The sequence below is a fragment of the Ictalurus furcatus genome, chromosome 6 (genome assembly GCF_023375685.1).
Source record: "Ictalurus furcatus strain D&B chromosome 6, Billie_1.0, whole genome shotgun sequence".
Taxonomy (NCBI): Eukaryota; Metazoa; Chordata; class Actinopteri; order Siluriformes; family Ictaluridae; genus Ictalurus; species Ictalurus furcatus.
In genome coordinates, this window is record NC_071260.1 from 5177486 (window position 1) to 5203266 (window position 25781).

Below are 25781 nucleotides of genomic sequence, written 5' to 3' on the forward strand. Positions count from 1 at the left end.
ATATGAATGTCTTGTCACTGATTCAAATTTCAAGGAGCTTTAAGGGAATTTTAAATAACAGCCAATTTGTTTAATAATCTTAATTTATTTTATTTTTTAATAAGGCAAGGGTAAAATGCATTCATTAATTAACAAAAAAAAAACTTTATTAAAATTGATTTAAGGAAGTAAGGAATAGATTCAGTGAAAGGTAATTAAACTTAAAACATAAAATTGACCGAAAAAAGTTCAATAAGCAATTAAGACATGAATATACAACTAAGCATCACAGGAAGGTGGTTAAATAGAAGCTGAAGCAATAAATAAGATGTATTTTAGTGAGGGAATATTAGGGATTTTTACAGAAAGTATATTCCACAGTGGTAGTAACTAAAGGAAGGTTTACCAGTTTTTAGGCGTCCAAGCACCTAGTGTTGGAATCCTGTGTTGTTGTTAGGATTCTTCTACATCATCTTTAAAACTTAAGTCCAAGACATGAAGTTCTTTGATGGGTAGAACTCTGCCCGTTACTCAGTCAAGGACGTTTCATGTTTTGGTCCATAAGCATATAGCATAAGATGATTTAACAAAAGTTCTTGAGAACCCTTAAACTTCATGTAAAATAATGTACAAAATCTGTGTCGTTAAACTTTTCTCATACTGTATATGCAATTATGAAATTTGAAAAGCCAGAACCGTTTATGATTGGTTAAGTGTGGCCACCAAAGGAATTCGAGAGGAGGCAGGGCTTAACACATGCTCAGGTATTTATATATTGTGAGTTTAAGTGCAGATTGATCGCCTGCTGCTGTTTTAATCCATCTGCAATGTTTTTTTATTTATAGGGTTAACTTAATGTGTAAGCGTTCACCGGGGCAAGCTTTGACAATAAGAAACCCTAACCCTAGGCTGACTAGCCTCATAAGCAATTATTCCAAATGATTGCAACATCATAATTATCGAGGTACTGCTTTTTCATTCGTCCCAGATTTACCTATTGCACTGTTGCACTGCCTCTGCATTGACTCAGCTTTTTATTTAAGACTGAAAATGCAGAAATGAAAGTAAATCCTACCCAGTAACAGCTGCATTGGAATCCTTTACAGAAGTGAAACAGTGTGTATGTGAAACAACTCAGTCCAAAACTGGGCAAAGCAAGAACATAACTAGACCAGATGAACTCGTTCGGGCGTTAATGTTCGTGATGGTAAACTCCGGTTAATAAGGTGCAGACAATCGAATCAAAAAGAAAGGAGCCAGGGTCTTGGAGAAAACTGGAATTGAAACCGGTCTGTCCAAATGGGATGGAATCATGGTCCCATTGTTTGAAGCAATTATGTGAAGATTTGGGCATTCATTTAGTAAAAGAAATTGAAGCAGTCTTTCAGTAGGTCCAGTGCCAATTTAAAGAAGCGAATATCAAACACTAAACATCTGTTTATACATTTGCAATAAGGAAAAGTTTGATTATTTGCCAAGTCGTAAAAAAAGAACGAAAGAAACACGAGGTACCACTTAGGAAGTCTCAAAGCTGACAAATGAGCCCAGAGGCAAGCATCCATAATCTACCATGCTGCTTAGAAGGACAAAGCCCCGCCCTCTTGGCTCTCATGCTACACTCTGGTTGGTCGGGTGACTTGACTGGTAGAAAGGAGAGAACAGATGTAGACGAGGTGATACAGAACAGTGTAGGAGTGCGTGTCTAACTGCGAAATTGGGTGTGGGGAAAACCTTTTGTAAGACTTGTCACTTTGTGCTCCCAGTCCATATGTGATTTGTAATGTAAATTTGGGCTGCCTGGCTAGCACACTTGCGAGGACATTTAGTAGTTTCTGTAAAGAGTCACAGGAATGACACGAAAGGAGGATGAAGATGGAATGTTCTGGGAGGAATATTTTTCTGGACTTTGTACGACACTGTTTAATAACACTGTTTAATAATTGGTGTATTTTAGTGTATCAGTGTAGTATTAGTGTTACTGTAGGTGGCTATGATGTGGTTTGATAGTGTTGACTGAATGTTACACTTTCTCTTTCCGTCCCTCTTTGTCTAGCCCATCTACTCCAGAGCAGCAGTGCCAAACCTGACCCCAGGTAAGTAAACCCTCATGAAAGATTACCATCTATCTACCCCATCCTCCCTGATTTTAAGTCACCTGTTCATCTAACCCAGTGTTCATGTTAGCAGGCAGCACAGGTCCTTTCCTTTTATTAGTCTGTACGAGTTTCAGCTCAATTTTGCTGGCGAAGAATAAAATCGGCACACATCGTAAAAGCGTTCTTTGGTCCTGAGTTGAGATCTAGGGGTCTTAAAATGTCTTATATGACCTGCTTAACACTGGCACATTTAGTGCCATTGTGACCAAAAACAGTGGACTTTGCACAGTATGACGAGTGTTTATTTGAAAACACTGCTAGGATTGCACTTACTAAATGAAACTTAAGTTCGTGACGACAAAAAAAAAAACACAATTCGGCCTTCGATTTCTCCATTTTGTGTAAATTAGTTAAAGCAACAAGTCTAAATGATTGGCTACAATCCTTGGACCTGTCGTAAAGGGTGGGTTTTCTAACATCCTTCAACTTCTCTATTCTCACTATTTCCTGTCTGCGTTTAGTTTCCATTTAATAATTTAAGACGTGCACAAATGGAACCCGATACCCATCATCATCTCGGGTTTATTCCAACCTTTAAAATACATTTCAACAAAAGTAACTCAGTGATGTGTAAATATATATTTATGACTTCATTTTGGCTTCTACAGCTACTTGTTGGAAATGAATACAGCCTTGTTTTTTTTTTTTGTTTTTTTTGGGGTTTTTTTTCTTTCTCTCCTGTAATCTTCAGTCAAAATGCAGTAGAATTTTGGCTGTCTCTTGGCCAAAATTCTCTTTGGCCGTCTCTCATCTTGCTTTTTAAGTACGTCATGTTTCAAACCACCCACCTCCCCCACCCCCACATACAAATATCAAGAGGAAACGCACTTCCTTGTTCAATTGGAAATATGTCACATTATGAAAGAATGCGCATTATCACTTCATGTCATGGTTTCTTAAAAAAGAACATAGAGAGGCCACGCCCACTAGTGACAACAATAGTGGTCCGTCACTACCAAGTAACAAGCCACACTTCAGTGAATTGTCACTGCACAGGCGTGTTTGTCTGTTCTCTTTTTAATGTTTCTCTCTCTCTCTCTCTCTCTCTCTCTCTCAGTAGTTATGACATGCAAGCAGTGGAGAAGAGGAGTCAGTTCAGACAGAAGGGTCGGAGTATGAACTCTACCGGTTCGGGAAAGAGCAGCGGCACAGTGTCCAGGTATTGACATACGACTAAACACTCCACAATGAACTGTGAACTCGAGCTCTTATTGTGTACTTTCCACTTGGAATTTGTTCTCTTTTTTTTCATTGTTTTTAGTCTGTGGAGTGGAATGTCACACTATACTTTGTTATTAGTGCTAAGCAAATATATATTTTCACTACATGCATGCATGCATGCAATCAAATGTGAATGTTAAAATGGGTATGGACCAAGAGCTCGTATTGACTTGGGCAAACTGAATATCTAATGGTAGCATTTTTTTTGTTTCCTTTTTGACTCATTTTTTTCCCCAATTTTAGTCATTGTCAGTCCCTGGAGACTAACTAGTTTTTCGTTATCGCACAATGCTGTTTCATTCTTCTTCCAATACATCAAGTCAGCAGCCATATGCTTTGTAATTGCTGATCATAAAACACCTAAGCACACCTGTCGGAGACTGTAACTACCCTTTTATGTATACCTGGGCTCACAGCTGCCCACAATTGGATCTTTCACCACATATTCTCTTACAAAGCCCCCTATGGCTATGGCCTAATCTGGATTTGAATTCCCAAAAATAGGGCAAATTATTTAGAAGCAAAATTGTGATCATAATTAAAAGCTTTTAACCTTAACACTGTAACCTCTAATGTCCACCAGTGTCTCAGAGCTGTTGGACCTGTATGAAGAGGACCCAGAGGAAATCCTCTACAACCTGGGCTTCGGCCGCGAAGAGCCAGACATTGCCTCCAAAATCCCCTCACGGTTCTTCAATACATCGTCCGGTGCCAAGGGCATCGATATCAAGGTTTATCTGGGAGCACAGATGCAGCGCATGGAGCTGGAAAATCCCAACTACGCCCTCACCAGTAAGAGACTTGTTTGTTCTAGGCTATGCTCCTGGATGGTGAGAAGGAAAGAGAGCTTCCTGTTTAACATGCTATGTAGTTACAGCTGCTTTGTCCCATGGTTCACCTCACTTTCTAGACCGGTTCTTCATCTGGTAGGAGGTTTTTTTTTTAACTAAACAAATGGAAGATTTCTTCTGGTATCACTCTCTCCTCTCCACTAGTAGCTGGTGTATAGTGGGTGTTCTGGCGCACTATGGCTGCCGTCGCATCATCCAGGTGGACGCTACACACTAGTGGTGGTTGAGGAGATCCCCCCCCCCCTCCAAGCCCCCCCCCCCCCATATACTATGTAAAGCACTTTGATTGTCTAGAAAAGTGCTATGTAACTGTAAATACTTTCCCACATGATAACAGATTGTAGCCTGATCATGTGATTCTAGCATAATGGCTTAATCAAGAAGTTTCATGCCATTTATTTCATGACCTTGTTATCATTGTAGTCCGTTTCTTAGTAATAGGAAAAGAAAGTGTCAGAGCTTTTAATTCCTGCTTTTGAATAGCCATTACTAGGGTAAACACTCTTTCTCCCCTATGCGCTCTCTATTTAATTAATTTTAATATCGAACATGCACAATGTTCAAGTGTGCAAACAGGTCAAGGTCATATATACCATACATATCTACGTGATGATAATAGTAATAAAGCAGATAAACATAAGAGGCATCTATAGATATCAGGGATATCTTACCATATAGGTCACTCTCTAGATGTACAGTTATGAACTGTAGCCCATCTATTGCTATGTACAATGTATCAGCAGCCCTCAAACCCATCTATCAATAGAAATGGACCACCTGAAGATGGGTTCAAAGCCTTTCTCAATCTTGATGGATTGTAGTATGGATGAATGAAGAGTCTAGCCTGGTGGCTTTGAGAGATCTCTGACAAAATTGGAGGGAATTCTCTTTTTCTGAAGCAGTAGACTATTATCTGGAAAGAAATGAAAGCGAGGAACTTCCAAATGACGCAGCTGTGTTGGGCTTCACCTTATCATTGGTCACAAAAAGTCACAGGTTTGAAGCTGGTCCATGCCATAGTCATGCATGGCAAGAGTCCAAGAGAGTTTAATTGGCCGAGTTCCTTTATTGGGAGGAATGGTCTTATTTTCCTCTCCTCTACTGTAATGCTAGTGAAGTATAGCATCTAAACAGAATAGTTGCCCGAGTGGCAGGCTCAAAAAAGATTCAGTGGCTTCTCTTGACTTGAATGAGGTACAACATATGGCCAAAAGTATGTGGACCCCTGACCCCCATATGTGGTGGTTCTCCACATGTCTTTGTATGCCATAGCATTAAGAATTCCCCTTTACTGGAACTAAGAGGCCCAACCCTGTTTCCAGCATGGCATGAGGGAGGCATGCATAATGGGGTGGGAATTGGCAAGAGTAAATTAAAGGGAAAAAATGGGTAAGACATCAATCACAATGGTACAGCCAGCTCAAAGACATCAATCACAATGGTACTGCCAGCTAAAGGTAATCTTAGAAGTGGGGTCTGGCCAACTTGTTAGGAGCATCAATCATTTGATTAGTTTGTGGGAACTGTTTGTCAAGACTCCAACTGTACATTGGCTTAAGTTCTTGCATGGTGCTCAAAGATCCTTTGCTAGTTTCTTTGGCAGATGTGATCACAGCTCTTGGACAAGAGAGTTAAGGCTTCTTCCACAGGCAGTGATACTAATATGTCAAAGATTTGCTGTTGCTCTTAGAGAGCCTAAGGAATTAGGGCTGCACGTTTATGGTCAAAATGATAATCATGATTATTTTGATCAATATTGAGATCTCGGTTATTTATCACGATTATTCATTGATTTTAGTGACAACATATTTTTATTGCACTTTCACAAGTGCAATAAGACCATAAACAGGCCGCTGCTTTCACCTCCATGTCGTGCTACATTCCTGCTAATGTACAAATCTTTGCATCAAATTAGACTGATCCTTAAAGTGCATCATCTCATAGAAGCAAAATATAAATAAAATTGTACCCAAAATATAGGATAAGTAAAAATAAAAATGCCATCGACCAAATGAAAATATGCATAAAATATAACAATATGCAACCAAATGAAAACAATTCAGGTATATGCAGAAAAGGTAATAACAGTGTTTACAGGAGGAGAGACGCAGACAAATCACCCAATAGAGCGGTGCAGGGATGATGTCATTTTGTACCGGAACCCGGAAGTTAGCATCACACCGGTTCCCTCAACAAAAACCCAATAGGATTTGCACATAGACTTTTGGATTATTGCAAAAAAAAATAAGCTCTGTGATCAACAAATGTTTACAAGACTAGCATGTTCTGTCCATCAAGATCATTTTCACAAATGAACACAACGTTTATGAAGCCTAAATACAATTGCCAGAAATAAACAGCTAACCGTACGCTATAAACGAACTACATCTCGGTCGCTCGACTTCAACGTCACCATCACCAAGCTTCCGACAACTTTTCCAAACTTGATTTAAAAACATTTTCCATAATACAGATTTATTCTGTGGATGAATCGTTATCCAGGGTTTTTTTTTGTTGGGCGGGTGGATTGTGCACAGCATACCTGAACCAGTTTATCTGCAAAGACTTTTCCTGTTCGGCGTGATAACATTTAATGTCCCCGACAACAATCTGTAGTCCCATTTAGCAACTTGTTAATGTCATGATTTCCCCTTGCACAAGCGTTGGAGCTCGCAACGCGTTCTGAAACCCAACACGAATCTGGTGCTAAAATGCTAACTCGTTTCCGGGTTTTGGCATTACAAAATGACGTCATCCCTGCACTGCTCTATGGTGACTGGCTGTAAGTTTAGGAAGTGCTTGATTTTGATCTGCAGCGGAGTTTTCTATGAGCGGAGGACGAACTTTAAACGTCAATATCGCAGTCGATCATATTCGTGTAATCGTGGGCAGACAAAATCGTAATCACGATCGATATTCGATTAATTGTGCCGTCCTTTTAGGAATGACTTTTAACATGGAGGCGTCAAGGTTGTAATCTGAAATTTTTTGCCAATATCTCTAGCCATAATTGATGATTGATCCAGGTCTCTTTGTCTGTCTAATCATGGTAGAAAGTAATGCCTTATTAATGTGAACAGCAATGATAAATGCTTGTGCAGATTATTGTTTCATGTGTTATTTCTAAGTTGGTATAAGAACATTGCTGTTGAATATATAGGAAGCATGAAAGCCAACTCTAATGACTGAAAACAGCCCACAGTGGCGTCTTTTATGAGAGTGTTGAAAAAGTTGTTAGCAGACATAGCAGCAATTTATGAGTCATTTCTGAGAGCTGTTCAGGTTGCTTCTTTGCCCATTCGCCACCACAATGCCAGCCTGCTTGCTGGCTCACATTTGCATACCTCTGGCTTGGAGCATTAGAAAGCAAGCGGATGGGATCAGGAAGGATCTAGACCAGAGCGAGACTTTTCATTTGTCATCATTACGGAGGTTTGGAAAAGATGTGCTGTTGTAGGAGTTTGAGTTTAAACCACATGTGTTTATTGAAGGCGCTAAATCTTGCTGCAGAAGGTGAAGAAATAAATGCTTTAAGACTCGGTCGAACACCGTGTTCGGCTTGCACTGAAGTTGCTGCAACATTAAAAAACGGTCCTGCAATTCTGTTGACATTACACGCGAAAATGAAAAGCTGCTGCAGAAATGAGCTGCAGTTTTCCCACAATGTTTTGTTGTCTTTTCTTACATAACATCTGTCTCTCCATCTCAGAATACACAGGGGGTGGAGAAGGATTGATTGCGAGTGTCATTTACGCTGATCAGGAAGCCAGGAAGTTCTCTCAGTTCTTCACTGTCTGCTCTTGGCTGGTTTTCCTTCGAACCGTGCCTGAACGCTTAGTCACAGTGTCTTTACACAGGAAAATGGCTGTTCAGGCTGAGATAGCTGCTTGCTTGTTCATTTACTGACAGCTCGGGTCATTTATTTGGTATCTCATGGAAACATGTACACGTCAAATAAAATGTGTGTTTAGAAAGTTTGGTTGATTGAATGTGTGCATTTGCTTGCATTTGTTTTTTGCTAGAATTTCCGCAAATGCAGCAGCAAAGGCGCATTTGATCCCCCACTGGCGCTTTTATAGCTGATTTGCAAACATGATTAATTCAAATGATGTTGGAAATGTTCAAAGCTTTAATGCCTGCTTCCTTCTTCCTAGGTCGTTTTCGCCAAACTGAGGTTTTGGCCACTGTGGCCAACGTCTTCTCAGAGATCTACTCCCAGGTCTCGGGTCGTCCACTTCAAAAGATCTGCCACAAGGAACCAGAGCCTAAAGATCCTCCCCCACTACGGAGTAGTAGCTCCACCCTTAATGCGGTCAAGATCCTGAAGAGGAATATCACACGGCCAAACCTTATGGCCTTGGCGGAGATGATGTCGGCACAGCCCGCAAAAACTACCAACTCTGACCCTGAGGGAGCGAAGAACGGTGTTTGTGAGCCTCAGTCAGATGCTGAGCTCAAGCAGAAGATGTTCAGGAGGAAAGACTCCACTCTGGCGACAGTAACTGAGGAGTCTAATCAGTCTGGTGTTGAGGTTTGTGACTCGGAGGCAGAAAACTCCAAACTTGTAAATGGAGAACGATTGTCTCCAAGTGTTGCTGAAAAACCTGAGGATGTTTCAGACAGACCTATCTTGGGCAAGGAGCAGAACAATGGAGAAATTGCTGAATCCGAATCGAGTCTCATGCCCGAAAAGCAGAAGACGGTCTCCTCCTCTTCCGCTCCAGATAAAGAGCCCTGCTCCTTCCTGCCCAATCCTCACATGGCACATCTCCTCACCCAGCCACGAGACTCCTTCGAAATGGAAGAGGTAATCTTTCCTTTCAGAACTTTACATATGAACCCTCCCTCGCCTGCTGTTGTTATTTTGTTCTCTTTATTTTTTTAGCTGTAATTTTATGTTGTGACCTTTGAAAGCTACAGATAATGAGCGTGCAGGAACCACACTGCGTCAAAGGTCAGGATAGAGTAGTGGTGGTGGTGGTTGTTGTTGGCTCAGTCGCATACAGTTATTGTTAATTATCTTATGTCCTTTTGTGCTTAATTATGCATGCATGTGTTGGCTTTAGCAGCGTATATTTTGGTAACAAAGTCTTTTACTTCAGTTACAGAGTAACGAGGATGACGCGGTTTCTGGGTCTCACTGTTACTCCAGAGAGGGCAGTGGTGAGTCTTGCTGTCCATATTTCCAACCTCTTAAGGTTTATATATATATATAATTTTTTCTGAATGCAGCACCAAAATTTTATAATTCTCATAATCCATAATGCAGATTTCTTGTATACAGTTCTCATGTTACATTTACAAATCATCATACGTTTCATAGTTTAGATCTTACTATGTGGATGTTGCATCCCATTTGACAGATTATTATTGTTTGTAACTGCAGTTATTTATTTTTTGTTGTTGCTTTTAGCCCTGCCTCCTCCTTAGCTCTGCCCCTTTTATTGCTTTGCAATAGTGAGATGTTTGTCAAAATTCTTCAGTTTAGATCATATGCTTTGGCAGTGTATCCAGTGGTTCATAAGTGTAACATGAATGTAGTAAAGATGCTATAACGAGGGTTGCATTACTAAAAAAAAAATGTTACATTTGCAGGTTAACAAAACCCATTGATTAAATTAGAATGCAGTCATTGTACTTGCGTAGGATTACACAGTAGCTCAGTAAGAGATTCTTTGTGGCCTTTTGAATTAAGTTTTTTTGTTTTTTGTTTTTTTTCCCCCCTCCAGTTTGTGAGGAATCCTAAAAAAATGTACCTTAGGAAAAGACTACAGAAGAAGCATAATGTGGACCACATGGTTTCAGTAACCATTGCTATGGGGCTTAAAGTTTTAATTCAGTCATCTGTATAACAAATATTATGCAGCTGAAGCACAAGTTTTACATTAGCCTTTGGATTACAAAACACACTTTTTTTTTTGTAAAGAATTCCTAAAAATATAGCAGGCCTCGATCACAAATCAGTGGGACTGCTTCATAAAGACAGACCTATTTTTCACAGAGAGATCATTATACTAATCCCCACATAGTTTAGCACCCATCCCTAAAACCAAACTGAGTTGGGAATGTACTGAAGCAGTGGATCCTGACTGTCCTCTTGTGGTAGATTTCAGATAAGACTTACTGGCTTTTTCCTGCTGTAAAACATACTGTACATTTTGGCACCAGAAAATTGGAATAGTACTGTTCCTGTCAGCTGCTTGTCTGAAAAGTCTTACCTTTGTGCCGCTATCATAGTGCATTAACAAAATGAAAATAACATCATCATTATATTGAATTACAACTGAAGTTCATCATGGTGCAGATTTTCCATCTTGTCATCTTTGATGATCAATATTGATCAATATTCAGGACCCCTTGATCAGTGAACCTTTTCAGTGACTTAATTGCAGCTAAGCTGCATTAAGAAATCTCACATCAGTGTTAATCCAAGGGCATGTTTGCAAAACGTATTGGCTTCCATTTGGGCTTTTAGGTGTAATGCATGTATTACAAATTGGTTTCCAAACTCGACTCTGATATTCTCTCATTATCTTATAATCCACTTGTCCGTTTTGTTTCCAGAGCCTCTACTGAGGACAGCTAGTCAACAGTCAGACAGCAGCGGCTTTGCAGAGGACCCCTCAACAGAAGGTTCAGCTAATTTTCTGAAGGTGTGTGTTCATCAGGCAGTCAAGAGTGCTTTGCTGGTTGTAGTCCAGAGTTTTCTAACCCCAGTACTGCAAATTGTAGTCTAGACCTGTTCACTGCACCCTACAGATCTATTTTTCAGTTGATGATTGAAATCAAAAGTCACTGGCTTCTTTTTCAAACAGAAGATATGATGTACACTTCAGTTAATTTAACATCTTTTGTCAAAATCATCGTGTAAATGTTGATGAAACAAACAAGTGAATATATACAGTCCAAAAATTGTACAAAATGGCGTATATTATTATTCTGTTAACATGGTTTATATAAACCATCTTATTGTCTTAATTTTGCTTGTCGCATTAATTTAAGACTGATGGCTACCCTGTTGGATAGCTGAACACTTAATTTATGCTTGACAGATCACACTTTGTGTAGGTGTTTTTATCGTAACGCATCATAAGCACTGTACATTGAGCTCATTGTAATAAAACATTAAGATTACTAAAATATTAACCTTCTACATCAGGTCCAGGAGAGCTTGGACAGCTGTGACAGCGAAATGACTGTGACCTCTCAGGCAGTTGGACCCGGAACACCTGTGTCTCTGGAAAACCCAGCCTTTGAAAGATTGTTAGTGGATGAGGAGCTACTTGTACAGACTGGTATGGGGCTCTTTGGCCCGATCGGAGCTGAGGAAGTTCCAGTACATGTGAGCCAACAGTTACCAAAACATTGCGTCATGGACAAGATAAGGCCAGAGATTCTGGAGAATGCTGGGTCTGAGATGGACATTCATGATGGACTTACTAGTTCTGTAAATGAGACAAGCTCTAGCACAGAATCACTCTCCACTGTAGAGTCAGCAGATCTAGAGTCATCTACAGATCTGGCTACAGCACCAAGCCTACCTAATGCAAGTACAGAGACAACTGTTGTGGGGGAACAGGATATGATCATGGAGGCTGACAGCTCAACAGAGACAAATTCATCATCACCTTCAAGCTCATCCACTCCATTAGAACCACAGTTAGAAAATGTACCAACCCCAAGTCAAAGTTCAGATCCTGTTCCTGAGTCCAGTGTTCATGAAAAGGAGAACCATAGCACCTTAGGTAGGGTTCGTGGTGCCCTGGTTCGGGCCCAGCAGAGGACAACCTCATGTGAGGATCAGAGAGGACGGGTTTGGATTCGGTCACGCGACCTACTGAGGAATCAACATGAGCAGGTTAGGAACCCTCTTCAAAGGTCCAGCTCCCTCCCAAGCTCGCTGCTGAGTCCAACCCGGGTGGTGTCATATGTGCACATCCAACTAGGTCAGGGCTCAGTCCAACGGTGTACTCCACCGTCCTACAGCTATCGCTATGAGGGGGAACCAGAAGAGGTCACATCCATTGAAAAGGTAGATGACAATAAATCTCAGTCCAGATACCAGTCCAATCTTGCTGATGGAGACTCGATCAGCTTAAATCCAGAGACGGAGCTAGACAGCACACGAGTGCCTCCATACCCCATGAATGTGCCTCAGCATTTGACTCGATCGACTAGCTCACTCTACAGCATCCCTGCTGATTGGCCCTTGCGGCGTATGGCAGAAGCTCCTGTTTGGAGCACTAACAGTGTCCCTGATCTGACCCAGTACACAGGAATACCACATCCTGCGATTCCACGTCACATCCAGCAAGAACTTCCTCAATTCCGAGGATCAGTTGGCTCCCCTTACCAGAAACCTGTTAACCCCCCTAGTCGCAGTTATACCCCTATCAACAGCCCCTGCCCTTACACACAGAGTGGCTTGTATTCCCAGTATCCTCAGCCACAGAACTCACCATTTCCTCATCCTGTATACACCCCACATCATGATTCACCTGTCCCCCAACAAAATATGACCTATACCCACTCACAAAGTGTTCCTTGCAGTCCTTTAACACCCTTCCAGTTTTCTCCTCTAACTAATCCTTATGGTTCCTCACTCAACTTCCACCTGCAGGCAAGTTCCTACAACCCTCAAGTGCCTCTTACCCACTCCTGCAGCGCCCCCTGTAGCTTGGTCTACGGTAACACACCATATCACCCCACTATGCCCTACGGACATCAGTGTAATTCACCATTCCATACTCCGCCTGCCCCATTCTCCCCACCATCTTCGTCATTCCCATCAGACATCTCAACTCCTCCCCCGTCTATGGGCAGTACAGAAATGCAGCTGCGTCGAGTCCTGCATGAAATTAGAGGCACCGTCCAGAATTTTGGCCAGGTGAGAATTTTTACAGATAAGGAAGAGGCTAATTAGACAAGACAAGTGCTGCATGAAACTAAAGCGGAACCATTTAGAAAAATTTATTTTGTTTACCTAACTAAACCAACATTCATATATTGTTGGCAGCATTTGATTTTCTGATGAACTCTTTTCCCCAAGGTATGTTCTTAACCTGACCTGCTGCTAATAACAGCATGTATATCACCTCTGCTGCTTGTTACATGGCGCACTATTGACTTTAGATTAGCAGACCTTGATTAGCTGTGTTATTTCTCCAGAAGGCCCAAGTAAGGAAGTTTCTGGTTTCCTGGTCGTCTCTCCCTGAAAGCAAACAAGGCTGACTCAGCATATCTTTGTGTGGTGTTCAGACCTGTTTCATATGTGCGTGACATCTAGCTGATATCATTTCCCTCTTTTTTTTTTATTTTAATGATTGTTTGTCAGAACGCTTCTGAGCAACGCAATGGCACACCCTCAGGGGTACACAGTCCACACCAAGCTGTCCAACCACTCTATGAGGTATTGATGATCTTTAATTACTTTCATTTCATTCTTGTTTGGTTTTTGTAGGTGAACCGGTCTTCAGTAGTTTGCTAATTGTGTTGCTATTCTAAGTTATCTGGAATCTGCCATATGATCTCAGACATGACATATTACACATTTTGTGCTACTAAATCCGTATGCTGTTAATTACGTTTTAAAAGCTTATATTGTTACAGTGATCTCGATCTCTATTGTATTATGCCTTCTACTTCCTCCTCTGCAGGTACTGTGTACTGATATGGTCTTGCACAGGGCAGGGTGATATACTGATTATCTGGCTATATCAGTATCATAATAAATAGTTACAATACACTTTTCTGTGGTATTTTGATAACTTTGTAGAATTATGAATGTTGGTTTTTTTGGAACTCTGGAAGCAGATTTGAAAACTTTCTTTTTACTTTTGGGAAAAAGTACTTTATTTTTCACATATTTAATGCCATGCTACTGTTTTGCTGGCAGTTTGATAGCAGACTCTTTCAGCATAGAACTTATTATTTATAATTCGATTATTCCATACTATTCTGTTCAGTTTTATTTTGTTTTATCCTGTTCTGTTCTGTTTTTCGTTCAGTTCTATTGTATGTTTATTTGTTCTGCCCGTTTTTGCAAGTAATTAATTTGCAGTATTTGAAGAGTATCATTTATTTATCTGATTACAGAGTCTTTATATTGATTTTAAAGTTCTTCTTACAAAAAAATCTTCAATTAGAAATGTACTTGAAAACAAAATTACAAATTAAAGGCCCTGATATGCTTTAAATGGCATTCATTTGCTTTGATGGCATTTTAAAGCACATGCATGTTTTTACCCCTTATTTAGTTACATCTGTGTTGAATGTATTTGCCATGGCTGGATAGGCAGCAGCGTGTGGTAGAATTAGGCTTATGTACAGTAAGTAACCTGCTGTTTATTTAGCATGCATGTTGACACACATGGAAAAATGTCAATTCAACCAACTAGTTTCGCTGGGTAAACCTGTCCACCATTGACTCAAAGGCTCATACTCTTTAGGTCAGAATTATGACTGTTTGAGCATGAGTTTATATTGTATATTAAAAAGTTTTAAAAGACATTGCATTTACCTCTATTACACATGCAGACCCTCTGTTTTTGTTTACTTTTCTTGAAAGTGGACATATTTCTCAGGAATGTAGTTTGACATTTGTGTATAATCTCTCTCATTGTGTTTGTCCCCACTTGCTTGCTGTAGGAGCTGCAGAGGCGGCGGAGGAACCTGAATGTTTTCCGGACACAGATGATGGACCTTGAGCTGGCGCTGATGAAGCAGCAGTCTACGGTTTATCAACTCCTCACTCCTGATGAAAGGTGAGGAAATGCCACAGCCACGAGTACACTATACCGCGTGCTGATTCAGGTCTATAGAAGCATCGTGCGCCAGACACGTCTTGTCTCGTTTGAATACATTTGGGAAGAGTGAGCAATGTGTCACGTTGTCATTTCCTAGTTCTGTAAGGAGTTCAGAAGCTTTAACGGATATTATAGGTCCTTACATTGGATCGGTTCCTCAGTGTATTTTCTTTAACAGAAGGAATCTGGTATCTGAAACGGTACTGATTCTAGCTCAGTGCTAAAATTTTTAGAAATGTAAGCAGAGCTGAAGGTTATATGGGTTTTCATTTTCTAAATAATCAAGCCATGTGAAGAGAAAAAATAAAATAATATTAATATGGGATATATGAATTCATGCATGATTTTTTATTATTATTACTGTTTGTATTGTATTTGTTGTGTGTGTGTTAGGCGAGAGGCGGAGCAGCTGCAGAGGCTTCGTGTCGCTGTTCGTCAGGAGCTGCAGGAGTTGGAGCTGCAGCTGGAGGATCGACTCCTCAATCTGGATGGTCAGTTTCACTCGGCTTGCAGCAGCCGCATCTACCACCATCCACTGGTCAGTACGCGCAACTTCATCAACACTAATCAATGTACGGCTAGCATAGAGACGAGACGCACAGGCCCACAACCATAACAAAAACCACCTTCATGAATGATAACACGATTATTCAGCTAATTTTTAAACTACATAGTTGTATTTCTTATTTTATTTATTTATTTATTTTAAATCACCAGAAAACATTTTGTTTCAGACTTGAATCAAAGTCTTCTTGACGTTGACACTGTCACTGAAAAATGAAGCTGCAATATGAGCTCTTTTGGACTCTGTATTGGTACTGTGCTCAAAGACTTTATTATGGTCTTATGTGTTCTATGAATTTTTTTTCTCACCTTTATCATTTAGGACCTAAACTGTCCTATATTTTTAACAAAAATCTTTCAGTTTTGGGACAGCCGGAAAGAAAAAAATAAGTCTGATACTTGACCTGGACTACAGATATGTGGAAATGAAAATGTCCCTAGTGGATTCATTTTTCCAATATGCAAGGTTTGTGTTTTTGTGTTCAGGATTTGTCCAGGGGTCAGAGCATGGACAGTCTATCCAGCTCCTCTGCACTCAGAGCTACAGAGCCAGTGAGTACACACGTGCATGCACACGCGTGCGCACACACACACACGCACACACACACAGAGTGGTCTTTGTGAGGACTTTCCTTTGACTTTTCAAATTAAAGCTTTATTTTAGTAAAAATGTGATATGTTTTGTGAAGGTTCTTTCCAAAATCTTGCAATTCCTTATAGATTCTAAATGCTCATATTATTATATGCATCATACCTGTTATTCATTTATGTCTCAGAAAACACTGGCGAATTATTTTTAATCGTAAAAGATACTAAATATGACATAATACATAAACTAAAGCTTGGTTTCTGATGGAACATAGTCAAGAGTAAGAGCATTATTCCATTATTTACATTACAGGTAACTGATCTCTTGCGGGAGCAGATGTATCTCCAGTCGGAGCTGAGCTATGATGGCTCTGGTGCAGTCGACACACCGTCCTCAACTCGCTCATCGAGGTCGGTGAGTCCGGTGCGATCCCGTGACCCCAATGACCTCACCTCGTCTTTAACCAGGAGAAGTGGAGGAGTATATCGCTCAACAGTCAGCCTAACACCCTCCGTCCCTCTGAGATCAGGAGCAGAGAGCCAGGAGCGAACAACAACACTGAGCATGAGCTCTAGTCTTCCTGAGGTCAGGGGTCAAGTGATTATTTATACTGATTTTATTTTATAGCATCTCTTGGAGCCTAAAGGGCTGTACACAGGATTCATACATAAAAGGTACCATATGGGGATGTAAATAGGGGTCACTAGGATGAGGGGTCACAAAGACAAAAGTTTACAAGGGCAAGGGTTCGTGAGGACAGGTGTTCCCGAGGATGTTGGGTCACTGGAATGACGACGTTATGAAGACGAGGAGTTAAACAGATGAGGGGTCACTAGAATGAGAATTCATGTGGGCGACAGCTTTCAAGGATGGCTGGGCACTAGGATGAGCTTTCAAGAGGTTGAGGAATCACAAAGAGGATGGGTAGCAAGTACAAGGGGTCACGAGGATGAGACGTTACTTGGACAAGGGGTCAGTAGGATGAGAGGTTACTTGGACAAGGGGTCACTAGGATGAGAGGTTACTTGGACAAGGGGTCACGAGGACCAGAGGTTACTTGGACAAGGGGTCACGAGGATGAGACGTTACTTGGACAAGGGGTCACGAGGATGAGACGTTACTTGGACAAGGGGTCACGTGGATGAGACGTTACTTGGACAAGGGGTCACGAGGATGAGACGTTACTTGGACAAGGGGTCATTAGGATGAGACGTTACTTGGACAAGGGGTCATTAGGATGAGACGCTACTTGGACAAGGGGTCACGAGGATGAGACGTTACTTGGACAAGGGGTCACGAGAACGAGAGGTTACTTGGACAAGGGGTCATTAGGATGAGACGTTACTTGGACAAGGGGTCATTAGGATGAGACGTTACTTGGACAAGGGGTCATTAGGACGAGACGTTACTTGGACAAGGGGTCATTAGGACGAGACGTTACTTGGACAAGGGGTCATTAGGACGAGACGTTACTTGGACAAGGGGTCATTAGGACGAGACGTTACTTGGACAAGGGGTCATTAGGACGAGAGGTTACTTGGACAAGGGGTCATTAGGACGAGACGTTACTTGGACAAGGGGTCATTAGGACGAGACGTTACTTGGACAAGGGGTCATTAGGACGAGACGTTACTTGGACAAGGGGTCATTAGGACGAGACGTTACTTGGACAAGGGGTCATTAGGACGAGACGTTACTTGGACAAGGGGTCATTAGGACGAGACGCTACTTGGACAAGGGGTCATTAGGACGAGACGCTACTTGGACAAGGGGTCACTAGGATGAGAGGTTACTTGGACAAGGGGTCACGAGGACCAGAGGTTACTTGGACAAGGGGTCACGAGGATGAGACGTTACTTGGACAAGGGGTCATTAGGATGAGACGTTACTTGGACAAGGGGTCACTAGGACGAGAGGTTACTTGGACAAGGGGTCACGAGGACCAGAGGTTACTTGGACAAGGGGTCACGAGGATGAGACGTTACTTGGACAAGGGGTCATTAGGATGAGACGTTACTTGGACAAGGGGTCATTAGGATGAGACGTTACTTGGACAAGGGGTCACTAGGATGAGAGGTTACTTGGACAAGGGGTCACGAGGACCAGAGGTTACTTGGACAAGGGGTCACGAGGATGAGACGTTACTTGGACAAGGGGTCACTAGGATGAGAGGTTACTTGGACAAGGGGTCACGAGGACCAGAGGTTACTTGGACAAGGGGTCATTAGGATGAGACGTTACTTGGACAAGGGGTCACGAGGATGAGACGTTACTTGGACAAGGGGTCATTAGGATGAGACGCTACTTGGACAAGGGGTCACGAGGATGAGACGTTACTTGGACAAGGGGTCACTAGGATGAGAGGTTACTTGGACAAGGGGTCACGAGGACCAGAGGTTACTTGGACAAGGGGTCATTAGGATGAGACGTTACTTGGACAAGGGGTCACGAGGATGAGACGTTACTTGGACAAGGGGTCATTAGGACGAGACGCTACTTGGACAAGGGGTCACGAGGACGAGACGTTACTTGGACAAGGGGTCACGAGAACGAGAGGTTACTTGGACAAGGGGTCATTAGGACGAGACGTTACTTGGACAAGGGGTCATTAGGACGAGACGTTACTTGGACAAGGGGTCATTAGGACGAGACGTTACTTGGACAAGGGGTCATTAGGACGAGAGGTTACTTGGACAAGGGGTCATTAGGACGAGAGGTTACTTGGACAAGGGGTCATTAGGACGAGACGTTACTTGGACAAGGGGTCATTAGGACGAGAGGTTACTTGGACAAGGGGTCATTAGGACGAGACGTTACTTGGACAAGGGGTCATTAGGACGAGAGGTTACTTGGACAAGGGGTCATTAGGACGAGAGGTTACTTGGACAAGGGGTCATTAGGACGAGAGGTTACTTGGACAAGGGGTCATTAGGATGAGACGTTACTTGGACAAGGGGTCACGTGGATGAGACGTTACTTGGACAAGGGGTCATTAGGATGAGAAATCACATAAGGGGCTAATGATTATATTTCAATGGTAAGAACTCATAAATATAAGGGGCTATGATAATGAGGGGCTCATGGCAAAAAGCGGTTGTGGTAAAAGGTCATTAAGATGAGCACGCATAACAGTCTTGATAACTAGGGGTCAAGATAATAAATCTATAAATATAAGGGGCTACAATAATGACATAATGGGTCATAATGATTAGGGTTCTGATTATAAAATGATTAGTATTATAAATATGAGGAATCATGATCAAGAGGGTTTTTGACTATAGGAAGTGAGGGTAATAAGTGCACATGACTATAGAGAGAAACAACCGAAAGGGCTATGATAAGGTGATGTCTTGATAAGGGTCCGTGTTAATTGGACGTAAGGTGTTTAAGACAAAAAAAAAAAAGCTAAAATGTAAGTAAATTAATAAACTCCTCTATTCATACTTGTAGTATTTTGTCTGAATGTATTTGTTCAGGTCACGGCTCAGAGCACGGCACACAGCGTCTCGGACCAGGACGATGATGTTAAAGATCCTGCATTTCAGGAAGACAGAAGAGGAGGAGGAGGTGGAGAGGAAGCTTGCGGAAATACTCCTATGCAGCAACTTATCCAACAGGTGACAGCTGAAACATGTGAATCTTCCACTTAGACTTTTTCTTTCAAATCACAGATGTGGAGTCATGTGACGGACCTAGTCGGTTCATTGACGAACTAACTGAATGTTATTTGTTCGAACCATTCTAGAAAGAAATTAATGATGTTGTTCATGTCATTTGAGAACCAAAATCAATCAGTCAGTAAAACGGTCAGCGGGTTTTTTTGTTTTTGTGTTCTTGGCATCATGTTCAGTGTTCTTGTGCTTTTAGTGACCGCCAAGGTGACACTGGAACGTTCTGACTGGTTAGCTGGTGAAATGTCACTCAGGCTGATTTATGACTTTGGCTCAGTTCATGAAAACCTTCTTGAGTGTTTGGGTGAAACTGGAATAAAGCAGTTTTGGAGCTGCAGGTTTCTGGCTAATGCAGAGGAACATGACGTCATGTCACTTAATGGTGTCGTGGAATATGCTTGTGTGTGAAATAATCACAAGTGAGATGTTCCACGTGGTGTGAGTGTGAAGACCGTAGTATATGATTTTCATCATCAAACTATTCACTGATCCTTCAGGCCCTGGGGGTGGAGGCGGAGTCATATTGGGAGAAGCCACTCCCACCAGGGTTCATCATAGTACAAAGGTGATCCGTGAGAAGAACTTTACTGTGACTCCTAACCCAAGGGGACAAGTGGAGTGGAGCAAAAATAAATAAATAAATGCCCCCTTAGTGTAAAAGAACCACCCCTGTGTAAATAGACAGATTAGTTCATAGTTTTAATTCAATTACGATAGAATTGCATTCATTTATATTGTATATATTTTTGCATATCTGCTGCCGTTTGCTGCATTGTCACGTGTTTCTCCCCCCCCCCCTTTCTCGTTCTCAGATTAAGCAGAGTCTCACTGATGAGATCAGAAAGGAGATAGTCAACGAGCTTCTCGCTGCTGTGTTGCCGCGGAGATCTCCCGTAGCAACCCAAGAGCCAGCGCCATGACAATGGTGACTAGGTGAGTCTAAACCGAGTCTAACTACCTGACTCTCCCTTACCTTGATGGATGGATGGATGGATAGATGTTGATCCAATAGACAAAGTTAGACATGATCTGCTTAATGAAACTATAAACGTTGCAATAGCATACAGTATGTATACATTTACAACTTTTCTCCTTTTACAAATAATACTTCAGAATTGTTATTTTTTATCACACTTTTTTTTTTCTTTCTGACAAAACCAGCATTGCGATGCAGCTTTACAAACTTTCAAATGTCTGTTACGCATCCCATTCCCACCTTTCCCCACCCTGAGCCACCCCTTAACCCAGCTGATGTACTTTTTAAATAGAGTCAGTACAGATTCAAATTCATGTTTTGGATCAATATAAAAACTTTTTTTTTTTTTTTTAATTATAGTCTGTCTTATGTCAATAAATAAGCTTACTTCTGTGTTCAGGGTTAAAAGTAATGTAAGTAACATTTACACTATTGGTTCTGGAAATATTACCTAATAACTGATGTACGCTGTGTGTGATTGTGTCTGTGTAATTGTTTTGAATTACCCTTCATCGTCTTCACATTCATTTATTACTACGTATGACATTTGTGTTCTTCGTTTTCTCACCTAGTGGCTGAAGAGGAGTGCCGTGGATCTAAACTCTGAAGAAACACTGCCCTCCTGAGTCTGTCACACGCTACTGCAGCTCAAACAAACACCATTTATCCATCTGCCTTCCATGCGAACTTCTCCACTACTACATTCTGAACTCCTCAACCTGATACTACTGCTCCAGAGACGATCATCTGCTCAACCTCTCAGCAATATCTATCTGCATCCCCTCACACCCACCATGTGAAGCGCAGGCTAGGTGGATAAAGCCCCTGCTTGGGCCGTAGCGAACCTCTCTTTCAAAATAAAAGCACAGTATTCTGCTACTAAGCTAGCATTTATTAGTTAACACTGTATAAGATTGATTAGCATATTTGTACATTTTTAACAGTTTTGTAAAAGCAACACACCTTCTATTACATTTAATCTCACTTAGAAACATTTGGCAACCGTTAGTATTCTCCACTTCACTTTAGCACTTTAGCTAGCTAGTTAACTAAGGTGACGTTAGCTAGTAGTAAACAAAATACACACTCCTATAATTTGTTAATTCAGTGTAATGCATTATGATGTCATTACAGCGTATATGCAATTTATTCATCTACAAATTTGTGCAAAAGTTAATGTTAGAAATATTTGTCATGGTCATTAATTTCACTTTCTCAACTATTTGATATTTAAAATTGAAACGTGTTTTTTTGTTTTTTGTTTTTTGGGGTTTTTTTTTTTCCTCCCCCTCACACATTTGCTCATATGTCCATCTAAGCTGGGGCTTCATCCGCCTAAACCAAGTTTTATCCCACCCGAAGCCAGGGTTCCATCTGCCCAAGCTCAGACTACAGTCATCCAAGGTGGGGCTTCATCTTGCCAAGCCCAGTCTTATTACACCCAAAAATAGGGGTCACATGCTCAAGTCAGACATTTTTTAGTTTAATCCAGGGATTCTTCAACCTAGGCAGGAGCTTCATCCACCTAAGGTGGGGCTTTATCCACCTAAGTTAAGGCTTCATCCGCCAAAGCCCAAGTGTGGGATACTTATGCTCAACTTGGGGTGTTTGATGCCCAAGTCCAGGCTTCATCTGCCCAAGAAGGATTCTCACATTCAAGTGGGAGATGCTTGCCCCTAAAGTAACGATTCTTCTCCCCAGATGGGGCTTCTTCCACCCAAGCAGGGGCTTCCTCTGCCCATGATGAAAATTCTCAGTCCCAAGCTGTGGATGGTTACACCCAAGTGGGTGCTTCTTCTACCAGAGCAGAGGCTCTGTCCACTTAAGTAAAGGTTATGCCCAGCCTGGGTCTTCATCTGAAGGTCTGCATTTGGATATCTCTGCCCCATCTAATGGATTACAGGAGGAGCATTCATCCACTCTTCAAATACACTGTAATTCCAACTGAAAAACTCTAACCGTCCATTCATTTTATCTTCACCCATTGTAGCTACTGGACCTTCAGACACTACTGCATGGCACGCTCATTCAAACCAGTCCACCAAGACTTTCTAAAGACCTCAACCAGACATTATTACCACAGGGACACATGGGGGATTGCTGCACTGGATCTATTTTACAGGATCGCCCACCTGAACACATAATAATAAATCCATCTTCTAGTCTCCTCCACCTGAGTGCAAACGTCATAGTATTCCAGACTTTTTTTTTTTTAAACACAAAAACTCTGAGTAGAGAGGCTGCAAATCATTTCATTTCATAGAAGTTTTATAAGGTACGCTTCCATTTTCCTGGAAAATGTTCAGCTGTATTTCTTTTTTTTTTTTTTTTTTCGATTGTTAGGGTGGAAGGTGGCCAGGCTTGATGATCACACGATGTAGGTGATGGTGAAAGCATTTTGGTGTGTTTATGTATATATGTGAGTCTTCTAATGCAGCCTCTGTGAGGTACTAACAGTGCAATATGTTTCACTTGAACTGACCAGTCACAACTGCTGTTTATAGGCCTGCCACTTTAATAAGAGGAAGGGAACACAAGTGTAACCACACACACAAGTTTTGTATTGTGAGTCCATTACACGCTTTCCATGTAGAGTTTAAGCTTTCTAAGCACAAGCACTAAACTTATTGTTGCTCTGGTCTTTTCTGACTGAAGCCTTGTTGTTGTTTTTTTTTTTTTTTTTTAATTAAACACAGCAACCACTAGTTTGTTGGGGGAACACAATTTATTTGAAGTTTATAAAAGTGCCATGCTGAATGTCCTATGTGCCTTTCGCAAGTAAATATTTTCAAGTGTTAGACGGATGACTTTCCAGCCTTGCGTATGCGAGGAGGCAGGTGATTATCGTAGCTGATCTTTGTTCTAATGAATTGTAATACTAACTGATTCACATGACGACTACATTTTTTTTTAAAGGGACATGTTAACTTGTAATTTGGGGATGCATGAGGAAATTATCTCTAAAGCAAATCATTAATAAAGATTTATTTATTTTGAATATATAGCTGCCTTGTGGTTCATTTTGTGTTTTAGCTCACATGGCCTTGTTTTTGTAATAAAACAAAACTTAATAAAATAAAACTTGTTTTTGTATGGCAATAAAGTCTAGCTTCAGAAAGTCAGATGATCGTATACGTACAGTGCTGTGAAAAAGTGTTTGCCCCATCCTGATTTCTTCTGTTTTTGTGTATATCTCATACTAAATTGTTCAGAAATTAAAACAAAGGCAACCTGAGTAAACACAAAATACAGTTTTTAAATGATAGTTTTATTTATTGAAGCAAAAACATTATCCAAGACAAACTGGGCCTGTGTGAAAATGTATTTGCCCCCATAGTTACTAATTCCCCAAATCTATGAAACTGCATTCATAATGGGGTTCAGCTGGACTAGATGCAACCAGGCCTGATTACTGCAAACCCTGTTCGATCAAATCAACACTTAAATAGAACTTTTACAACAGCATGAAGCTGGTTAAAAGGTCTTACTCTGTAACACACTGGCAAAGTTGAAAGAAATTCCAGAAATGATGAGGAAGAAGGTGATTGAAATACATCAGTCTGGGAAGGGTTACAAAGCTATTTCAAAGGCTCTGGGACTCCAAAGGACCACAGTGAGAGCCGTTATCTCCAAATGGAAAAACTCAGCACAGTAGTGAACCTTCCCAGAAGTAACCGACCTTCCAAAATTCCTCCAAGAGCACAGCAACTACTCATCCAGGTAGTCACAAAAGAGCCGAGGACAACATCAAAGGACCTACAGGCCTCTCTTTCATCAATAAAGGTCACTGTTCATGACTCCACTATCAGAAAGACACTGGGCCAAAATGGCATCCATGGAAGAGTGGTGAGGTGAAAACCACTGCTAACCCAGAAGAACATTAAGACTCATCTGAATTTTGCCAAAATACACCTTGATGATCCTCAAACATTTTGGGAGAATGTTCTGTGGATAAGTTGAAAGTGGAACTGTTTGGAAGACAGGAGTCTTGATACATCCGGCGTAAACCAAACACTGAATTCCACAAAAAGAACATCATACCTACTGTCAAGCATGGTGGTGGAAGTGTGATAGTGTGGGGATACTTTGCTGCTTCAGGGTCTGGACAACTTGAAATAATTGAGGGAAATCTATCAGAAAATCCTAAAGTAGAATGTACGGTCTTCATTCTGTAAACTGAAACTCAAGTGCAAGTCTTAGTCCTAGAAGTAACTGATCTCAAGTTATCAGAAGCGTTTGGTTGCAGTTATTGCTGCTGAAGGTGGTACAAACAGATTTTAGGGAAGTTAGTTTTTCACATTGGCGATGGGTGTTGGATAACTTTTTTTTTTTTTGGTTCAATAAAAAAAACTGTATTGTGTGTTTACTCGGGTTGCCGAGTAAACACATCCAACCCGAGATCCAACCCGAAGATCCAACCCGAGTTGGATCTTCAACTCGGGTTGAAGATCCAAATCTAAGTAGTATGAGATGTACACAAAAACAAGAAATCAGGAGGCAAATACTTTTTTCACAGCACTGTACTTCCAGGATTTTGTGTTTTTAATTATCTTAAGTACAGACTTATTCTGCTATTTTCAATTTTTAAAAAATGTTTATGCAGAATAGTGTTATTGAGTCAAATGATGGATGTAAGGTACTCTTTCTAGTTAGCTATATTAACGTTAAGGTCCAGGAAAAAAAAAAAACCTCCTTTTTCTGACAGGCTGCATTTTTTTTTTAATGGCAAAATTGTGTACAATTGTTTTTGTGTAACACAATTTAAGCTGCTGATTTATTGCAAAAAAAAATCCTTACAATCCAGGATCAGGATTGGTGTAACATTTATATAAGAGACACTAATGCACTCTAACACTATTTCTCAAACCTTTCAAGCCCAACTGGGTGTATTTGATGCCCAAGCCAGGGTTTCATCTGTCCAAGCCCAAGCTTTTCACATCCAAGAGGTGGATTCTCGTGCCCAACTGGA

The 25781-nt window shown here is 41.1% G+C and overlaps 1 protein-coding gene across 1 annotated transcript in view; it reads left to right on the plus strand.

The window, feature by feature from the left end:
* The window catches only part of itprid2 (ITPR interacting domain containing 2), a 74499-nt gene extending 50689 nt beyond the window's left edge, over positions 1-23810 (plus strand). The window contains exons 6-20 of the mRNA XM_053626287.1: positions 2033-2072; positions 3193-3294; positions 3940-4148; positions 8362-9014; positions 9310-9370; positions 10772-10860; positions 11367-13094; positions 13542-13616; positions 14855-14970; positions 15406-15550; positions 16063-16128; positions 16478-16750; positions 19642-19782; positions 20649-20765; positions 21381-23810. Of these exons, the coding sequence (XP_053482262.1) occupies positions 2033-2072; positions 3193-3294; positions 3940-4148; positions 8362-9014; positions 9310-9370; positions 10772-10860; positions 11367-13094; positions 13542-13616; positions 14855-14970; positions 15406-15550; positions 16063-16128; positions 16478-16750; positions 19642-19782; positions 20649-20756 (3806 nt within the window). The 3' untranslated portion in view covers positions 20757-20765; positions 21381-23810. The remainder of the gene's footprint in view (positions 1-2032; positions 2073-3192; positions 3295-3939; positions 4149-8361; positions 9015-9309; positions 9371-10771; positions 10861-11366; positions 13095-13541; positions 13617-14854; positions 14971-15405; positions 15551-16062; positions 16129-16477; positions 16751-19641; positions 19783-20648; positions 20766-21380) is intronic.
* Positions 23811-25781: the final 1971 nt, after the last annotated feature.